Consider the following 9,372-nt stretch of genomic DNA (forward strand, 5'->3'; position numbering starts at 1 on the left):
CATTCTGTGATTCTATGATAATCTTCCTCCCAGTTCCAATACTACTGTGCCTGACAGTTCAGAGGCAGCCTGGACTGGCAGCTGGAACCTCCACTGATCGCGCTGTGTTTCTGTTCTGCTGTACCCCAAAGGCCGTGACTGTGCTGACACAATGGTCCCAGTGCTGGTTTTGGTCAGTGAAGTATCAGCAACATGCTGGCGTTGAAATCGCCTGGACTGTCACTCGTTTTCGTGGAGTACAATTAGTTGTGCTGTGCCCATGTAATTCAATTGTGGGACAAATGCTTTTTCTCTGCCCTGTGCTGAAAAAAATGTCAAGGTCTTTATTGAGCTTCTGCAGTTTGACAGCTTCCTCTCGCGTGGAGTGTCCGTACTGGGAGTGCTCCCTTCTTGCTGCGGTCCCTTAGCAGCCTCTACCTGTCAGTGAAGGTTTTGTGGTGCCTTCCCTTCAGAAGGACTGGTGACCTGTTATCCAAAGCAGTCCTCTGTTGTCATTCCCTTCAGCAGAACCTGAGGGATGTCTCTGTTGGCTTTGCTTTTTGTACTCTTTGGTCTGGGATTTGGAGAGGGTGCCAGTAGGATCCTAACAGATACTCATGATCAGCAGAATCCCAACTTTTGCAGGTGGAAGTTTAGAAATACTAGTGGGTAAAATTTACCTGCAGAACTTGATGCTTGCCTTTTGGTGCCCATATATGTCAAACAGAATCTTGTTCCTAGTTCCCAAATTTGAGTGTAAACCCCACTCTAAGATGTTTTCAAAAACCACAGTTCTTTCTTGAAGGAATGATATGCTAGAATTTGGGGGCAGAATTAATATTCAGCACTTCAGTTCCTGGAGTCTAGCAGAGTCCATGTAAATCCTTCACTATCCTTGCTGTGCAGTCCTAATACTGGATGGGTAAGAAGTGGAATTTGGTCATTTTCTGTTGAAGTTGTGGAAGAAGGGTGTAAAAAGCTTCTGGTGTATTGAAACAGGCTTCTGGATTCCTTACGTCCTAACTTTGTCAGTGATTCCTTCCAATATGTCCAGTACTGAATGTCAGCCACTCGGGAGTGTGATTGAATTGGGAAAATGTTATTAATGGGGCAGGGCTTAATATTTAAGACCATGATGTGTGACTGGTGATAAAAATATGGTTTTACTTTTTAATGTATTGTAAAACTTACTGACCTGATTTTTGTTTGCTTGATTTAATCGCTTTAAGGTTCCTTTCTTTACGATGCAAACTCTCCTTTGACCGTTTATTATGTATTCGAGCTTGCTCTGGAAAAATACTTTTTGATCACAAGAATGAGACACTTTCAATAACAGTAAGTTCTTTTATGTTATTTCAATTACCATAATATGTAGTTAAATCTTTTTTACCTTTTTTTTAATGAATGTGTAGTGACAACATACATACTCGTCACCTTTGTAATTAGGACTGTGTCAACAGGTGTTCATCTGAACTCAAACTAAGTCCATAAGATCCCAAGTCATTACCTGGCTTTATCAGAATACTTTTCTTTTTGTATCTGATCTTCCATATTTCTCTGCAAGAAATGTATATTTAGTCAAGGAAGGTAAATTAGAAAAATAAAACAACCCCCACCAAAAGACCCTGCTCTGGAATAATTATTAATTTCTTGCTTACCTTATTAAAGGTAATGTAATTAACAGGACAAGACAATGCTTATGTTTAATCTTAAAGAGGGAGTGCCACAAGGTGTCATCATAGTCAATGGAACCCAAGGACTGTTTGCAATGTTCCGTGTATTCTGGGAAAGGAGCTGTTCGTCCTTTCAACTCCTGCTGTAAATCCTGCAGAAATAGAAAACCTGCTTTGCTATTGCAGCTGGTAACCACTGGATTTTACTGTAATATAACTCTGCCGGTTGACATTTATTAAACATGATGTAATAGCTATTAAAAATAAAGAATTGAATAAGAAAACACTGGCAAAGCCATTCAGTCTGTTCAGTGTGTTTTGCTGTGATGGAGACAGTTGCAGTGATGTGTTATGGCATGTGTTATGAAACGGTGAGGAGCCATCCCTTTCCAGAACGGAAGTGCCTCAGGTGGTTCCCAAGTGACCTCTGTCTGTTCACATGTACAGTGTTTGGTGTTACAATTATGATTCTGTTAATAAGTCTCCATCTCAGTTTTAAAAATTGCTCTCATATTTTTATTTCAAGGTTCAGCCTCGAGAGGAAGACAAATCTGCCCTAAATGACGTGAGATCCTTATCAGGAGGTGAACGTTCCTTCTCAACAGTTTGCTTCATTCTTTCTCTGTGGTCCATTACTGAATCTCCATTCAGATGCTTGGATGAATTTGATGTCTGCATGGTATAGTTTAAACTTCAACTACATTTGCCATTCTCATTTGTGTAAATCAGTGAAATATTGAGTTACCTGTGTTTTGGTTAGATTTTAAAACACTATAGTTAACTGTAAATAATAAATTAAAAAGCCCCAAACCAAAACTCCAAAACACACCTTCTTAGGGATCTTGCTTGCTTAGATTGGTGACTTCTGAAGCTTATTCTGTTTCTGAAGTTGGTACCCAGAGCTGTAAGCATCTCTGTTACTTTACGTGCTTAAGCCTTAGTTTAGTGCAAAGATAAAAAATACAACTTTTTCTTAATTCCTCAAGCAGTTGCCACAGTGTTGTCACAGGTTGCTTGAGACAGGCAATGGTTCTGGGCTTAGCATGTCCTTTGCCTTCTACCAGTTTTGAGATCAATGTGGGTCCAAGCAAGTGTGGTAGCACTTTTCCAAGATGCTGAAATGCAGAATAGCGAACAGTGAATACTAATGTCAGCCAAAATTGATAAACCTAATCTTTGTATACAGCTCTTCTGGATAGGCAATTAACCAATGGGGTATTAAAATATGTTTTTATTTTATTTCTTCCTCCTTAACATGCAGTGTGGTATGGTTTGAGAAAACAGTTAGTTCTGAGACACGAAGCGTTGATACTGGATTATTTCATCGTGCCTTCAGTCTCCCTCCCTGATCAATGATTTATTTACTGGGATTCACAGACCTAGAGAGGAGAAAAAGATTATGTATTTTGTATTTTGTACATAAAGATATTCCAAAAGGAAAATACACATCTAAGGTGACAGTCAAGCAGCCCTTTTTCAGCTGACTTCCAAAGCTTAGGTCCTCTTTCACGAGGTGGCTGTGCAAAAGTTTAACTCTCTGCCCAGAAAAGGGTGGATACTCGGAACCATTGGCCCCGCAGAGAACTTCCATGGCATCTATTCCATAAAAAATTACACATAATTTGTCTTTCCACTGCTGTGCCCCAAGTGCAACCGTGCTGTCTCCACGTTGTGTCGTTACATTTGCCGCAATCCTGCAGACCCACCACAAGAGGACTCACTCCATCAGCGTATTTCCAAGGGAGATACCCAGTTTCATGTGTGACAGCGTATGGAAGTAGAACTTTGTTTGACCTCTGCTAATAGTAGCTTCCCCTCACACAGCTATTTCAGTAAGCCCAATGCATAAGGGTGTGTTCAAAATGCTAATGATAATGATGTGTGATCTAATGTAGGTGATCCTGCTCTGGCAGGGGGGTTGGACCAGACGATCGCTAGACGTCCCTTCCAACTCCTACCACTCTGTGAATCTGTGAAGCAGGCTACATGGTGTTTTAGGTTTCATGCAGCCCATAAATCCTTGCAGGCAATTTTAAGGCAGGATTTAATAGGAAACATTATTCTACTAATCACAGAATGGTTTGGGTTGGAAGGGACCTTAAAGACCATCCAGTTCCAACCCCCCTGCCATGGGCAGGGACACCTTCCACTAGACCAGGTTGCTCAAAGCCTCATCCAGCCTGGCCTTGAACACTTCCAGGGATGGGGCATCCACAGCTTCTCTGGGCAACCTGTTCCAGTGCCTCACCACCCTCTCCGGGAAGAACTTCTTCCTGATATCCAATCTAAACCTCCCCACTTTCAATTTAAACCCGTTACCCCTTGTCCTGTCACTACAGGCCCTTGTAAAAAGTCCCCCCCAGCTTCCTTGTAGGCCCTGTTGTGTATGCACCTCAGCATAGCAATAAAGAAAGAAGTACTACATGATTATCAAAGCTGATTAAAAAAACATGGTGAGCAGGGGTGTGGGATTGGCCTGGTAGAAGTTTTCTATTGTGTATGTATACTAAAAAGTAGAATTTAAGAATTTCCCGGACTCTAGTTGTAGTTTTTAGAGTTTAATGTTTCCCCAGCTTAGTTTTTATTAGACTTCTTAGCTAAAATTTATGGTATAATGATTTAATTTTGATAGGTTTTTCTGTTAAGATATTTGCTAATTAATTTATTCTTCAGCATTTGTCCTATTTTGTGCAATAAAAGGCCAGTTAAGTGCATGGTCAGTATCACACCCTGATAAATCTTTTTTTTTCTTTAGGACATGGTTAACAGGAGAATTGCAGTGGATATGATTCTTAAGGTGGCTGACTCTCAGCATCATCGGCAGTTTATTTTGCTCACCCCACAGATCATGAGGTAATAATGTTGTGTTACGTTTCCTGGTACGAGAACTGCAGGGAAGTTCTGTTGCAAGAAGTGTAGCTTGAAAGGAGTAAATATGAAGAGAAAGCAATTTGGCTGTACGTAGCCATCAACGAGCAGTTCATTTTCTACTGCTAATGGTTCGGGGAATTCTGTAGGTTTCTCACTCTTCCTTACATAACCATAGAATCATAGAATGGTTTGGGTTGGACGGGACCTTAAAGACCATCTAGTTCCAACCCCCCTGCCATGGGCAGGGACACCTTCCACTAGACCAGGTTGCTCAAAGCCTCATCCAGCCTGGCCTTGAACACTTCCAGGGATGGGGCATCCACAGCTTCCCTGGGCAACCTGTTCCATTGCTTCACCACCCGCTCCATGATGTCTCCTAACGTGGTAGTTCAGTGGGACTTGAATCAGTTTACCATGAGCAGAACAGCTTTTAGAAATGTGTCACTGTGTAAAGTAGGCTTTGGGTAGCTTTTAGTCCTGTATTTCCCTCTCCCTTCCCCAAATTAACAGAAGACTTTGCATTTTTCCATTTTTCCTATTAATACTACAATACTTTCAAGAGGCTTGTAACTTGATTTGATTTTTTTTTAATATCACTGATGTAGGAACTGATAAATTACTCCTTGCTTTCTTTTTTTTGACTCAGTAGCATAAAATTCTTTAAAAACCTCCCTGTAAGTCGGTGGTGAAGCCATGCCCAGGTTAAGAGGACAGTCCCTGTCTAACCTTACGCGCCCAACTCTTCTCTCTAGCTGAATGTAATCAGTGAAGCCTGCAGGGTCTGGAAAATGAAGTTGATTGGCTTGTAATTGTCTTGCCTTATGAAAATCTATAAAAAAGTAGAATAATGGTATTCTGTTGTTATTTAGGTGGAAATGCTTGGGGGGTGGGGGCATTTCTGAAACCTTTCTGTAACCGTACAGGAATCTTCTGTAGGGTTATTGTTCAGGAGTTAAATAATGCAAGTGCAGCTTGGTTTTGTTACATTTTGTGACATGCTGCACGTTCAGCAAACATTTAATTTAACAAAAATAGAGGAACTTCAGAAAAAATACATTTATGATAATCAACGGAGAAGCTTTTAGTAACTGTGCTAATTCTTAGCATGCTGTGAGGGATTATACCTGTATAAGGTATGTGCCACTTGAGGATCTGTAAGGCAAATATGAACCATATTCGATCATTCTTTCATTTGGAGTTTCTCTTAAAAATACCTTTTCTATAATGAAAGTGTTCTGCGTGTTAGAAGTCACGGTTGTGATTGATCACTCATTGTCTTTACCTCAAGCTTTTGCTGAAGTCTGGCTCCACTATCAGTTCAGTGAAGCCTGAGCTGCACTCCAATGTTACTGTGTTTTAAAACTGACAAAGAAAAAACATGGAATCATCTAAAGGAAAACATGTAATGGAAAGAATCAAATAGAAACACTAGAACTTGTGAAGAAGGATCACTGTTTAAATGTTGCATGCTTTATTTTTAGTTTTCTGCCTACGAGTTCCCGTATTCGAATCCTCCGAATGCAAGACCCTGAAAGAGGCCAAAAAACACTGAATTTCCAAAATAGGAAGGACAGAGAGGAAGATCAATAAGTATCTCTGTGGCGTTACTGTTGAGGATAAGTATGTAATGATGTCTGTAAAGTTATTACTTGCTGATGCTGGATAAGAGGATCTTTTGTTAGATACTCTTAGGGAAAAAAACTAGTTCCTATATTTAAAAATATTAAAAACAATTTTTTAGACACTTACTGTATGTGTACAGACCAAGAATAAGCACAGAAAATGAGAAAATCCTGAATGTTCAGTTGACATTTTTAACTACCGACTACTAGAATTTTTTTATCAGTTGTTCTGTTGTGGTTGGGTTTGGTTTTTTTTTCTGGAAAATGTGAAATATATTTTGTATAACAATAGAGGAATATTTTAATAAACAGTGAGAACTTGTACTCATGGTAATGTTTTAGTGTCTCTACACACTTAAAAATAGCTAAAAAAATGTTAAAAATGTTGGTTTCTTCCTACCTCTGCTTTATTTCTCAAACGTGTGCTCGTTAACGCAGGCAGAGAAATGTGTGTTTCACTTTTTCCAGTGGAACCGCAGCAGCTGAACGCCAGAAGCTACTCCTACTTACAGTGTGTACGTCCGTAATTACAGACCTGAAGAGTTTACTTGCAGGATACTCTCTGGGCGGGGGGAAAAAGCTACTTTTATTTTTTTCCTAAAGAGCTTATAGGGAAGAGTTTGAAGTTCTTTGGACAGGAGTTGACAAATCCTGGCAAGTTCCTTAGAGCAATTAGAGTCTTAATTCCAATACACCGAGTTCCTGCACAGCCTGAGTTTGCAGGTGTAGGCTAAGGCTGTAGAGAGTCGCTGTGTTACAGCATAGTAAAGTGACAGAGCCCTTCCGAGGTGGAGGAGTGGAGTGGAATAATGATGTTGGGAAATAATACAGTAACTTTTCTGCAGTATTGTAGGCTGGTGTTTTGTTGGGTGTCCGCTCCCAGCATCCCTCGGGACTATACTAATTAAAATAAACTTTATTTCAATAATTCAAGTATTTACTGGGGATAAGAGGGAGAAGGAAGAACCATATTTTTCAAACTGCCCTAAATTAATGTTTGGTTTTTTTTTTTTTCTCTTCTGTTCTCCTTGCTCCAGGAACTTGAAATTGTTGGGAGCTCTTCAAAAACAATTACTTGTAGAGTTCAGTCATTAAACGTTGTTGTAATGTTACAGGAATATAAAAGCCATTGAGACTACTCAGAAAACAGTTCTGCAGTTCCTACAGTTCCTTGCTGAATAGCAATTCCTCAATAATACCTCATTGCCCCCTACGTCTTAACGCGAATTCTTTGCCGAATTTGTTTTCAGTCGCTGCGCAGTATTTTGTGTTCAGTGTTGTGTAGTTTTTTACAGAATCATGTATGAAACTTGTAAATGTCGCTGAAGTATGGAAGCTGGCCAAGAATTGAGGGAAACACCCTGAGAAAGCCAACTGCAGTTGTGCATTTGAACTCTGGGAATGTCTACTGATCTTTCTGAGGCTCCAGAGGTTTCCTTCTGAAAGCCCAGGGCAATGGGCCAACAGGCTCATAGAACCACAGAATGGTTTGGGTTGGAAGGGACCTTAAAGACCATCTAGTCCCACCCCCCCTGCCATGGGCAGGGACACCTTCCACTAGACCCGGTTGCTCAAAGCCTCATCCAGCCTGGCCTTGAACACTTCCAGGGATGGGGCATCCACAGCTTCTCTGGCCAACCTGTTCCAGTGCCTCACCACCCTCTCCAAGAAGAACTTCTTCCTCATATCCAATCTAAACCTCCCCCCTTTCAATTTAAACCCGTTACCCCTTGTCCTGTCACTACAGGCCATTGTAAAAAGTCCCCCCCAGCTTCCTTGCAGCCCCTTCAGGTACTGGAAGGCTGCAATAAGGTCTCCCCGGAGCCTTCTCTTCTCCAGGCTGAACAATCCCAGTTCTCTCAGCCTGTCCCCACAGGAGCGGTGCTCCAGCCCTCTGAGCATCTTCGTGGCCCTCCCTGTGACCCTCAGTGTGGCTGGAGGTTACTGCTGAACAGGGCCAGGCTTCTTGTGGAAGTGACAGCTGTGGTGAATGGAAGTGGGGGGGTTCTGGCTGGATAGTTGTGGGGAGGGGTGATGAAGAGATGAGGTGTTTGGGCATGGTCCCCTGCCAGGCTGTAGAAGCTGCACCCTTGGGGGCTTTCAGGGTCCAAATATACTGCTGCACCTTCACACCAGGAGTTGGGCAAGAGACCTCTGGAGGTCCCTGCCAAACCCGCAATTCCCTAACCCTGTGATTTGACGGCATATAAAAATGACAACTTTAGGATTAAGGGAAAATACTGGGGGGAGGGGAGGAGCCACACAACGCGTACTTGGCAGAAGTCTGGAACACAAGTCCAGTGGGATTGTCCTGGTCAGCCTCGACACTACAACATCATCATGAGCCGCGTGTTTGGTTCGAGTCGATTTCCTGATGAACCTGGGGTATCTCAGACCGTTTTACGCTACGACACGGTAGGATGGCGTAGCGTTCTTCCCTCCTGCTTTGCTTCAGCATCCAAAGCATGAAGAGTGCAGAGGCAGGAGAGAGAAACGCATTTATCTCCGTTAGTACTTTAATAACGAGTTGCGTGGAGAAACGAGTTCGAGGAAAATCATCGCATTCCTGATTCAGCTTTCTCCCGGGTTTTCCACGGACTTACTTGAAATATGAGAGCAGTTGGGGATAATTCTGGTCTTTGGTACAAACAAATATATTGTATTTATTCTGTACTTGATGAAGACGTCTGCCTGACTGTGTAATTATTGTAAGCAACTGCTTTCATGGTAGAAGACTAGTTCTGAATAAAATAATCCTGAAGCACTTGTCTGGAAGCGCTTATTTCTGCAGCGATCCCAAGGTCTCAAATACCTTTTTCTTGGTACTCTGGATAGAGTTTACAGCACCAGCTGCCTAGCGCCAGAACGGCAGCGCTGACGGTGCATGTGGCTGCCCCTGGCCCTTCCGCGTGGCAGCGCGTAACGCTGCGTTGAAGCAGGCAGAGCCTGCCCCGCTACGTAAATCTGGGGAGCAGGGAGACGTAGAATGAGGTACTGCTCCTCTAACGAGCGTGTGTGAGCCAGGGAGGCGTAAATCCCCTGGAATATTCAACCACCGCTCTACAAGTGGTAATTTTAAGGCAAAGGTGGAAACAAGGGGCGTATCGTTCTCAGAAGTATGGAATGTTTTCAGAAGGTGTTTTGTGTTGTACCAAGCACGCCATTACCTCAGGTATCACCCATGTAGGCTAAGACGCTGATATTAAAAAATGTAAATTTCTGCCTTT

The 9,372-nt window shown here is 42.2% G+C and overlaps 1 protein-coding gene across 1 annotated transcript; it reads left to right on the forward strand.

The window, feature by feature from the left end:
* Nucleotides 1–1,208: 1,208 nt before the first annotated feature.
* Nucleotides 1,209–8,560, forward strand: LOC104508573 (structural maintenance of chromosomes protein 6-like; the record flags this gene model as incomplete). Its single annotated transcript, XM_010150248.1, has 4 exons — nt 1,209–1,314; nt 2,179–2,331; nt 4,408–4,505; nt 8,371–8,560. Coding segments are annotated over 4 exons (547 nt in total), but the record flags the coding sequence as incomplete, so codon positions are not given.
* Nucleotides 8,561–9,372: the final 812 nt, after the last annotated feature.

This window comes from Eurypyga helias, unplaced genomic scaffold (genome assembly GCF_000690775.1).
Source record: "Eurypyga helias isolate BGI_N326 unplaced genomic scaffold, ASM69077v1 scaffold24424, whole genome shotgun sequence".
Lineage (NCBI taxonomy): Eukaryota > Metazoa > Chordata > Aves > Eurypygiformes > Eurypygidae > Eurypyga > Eurypyga helias.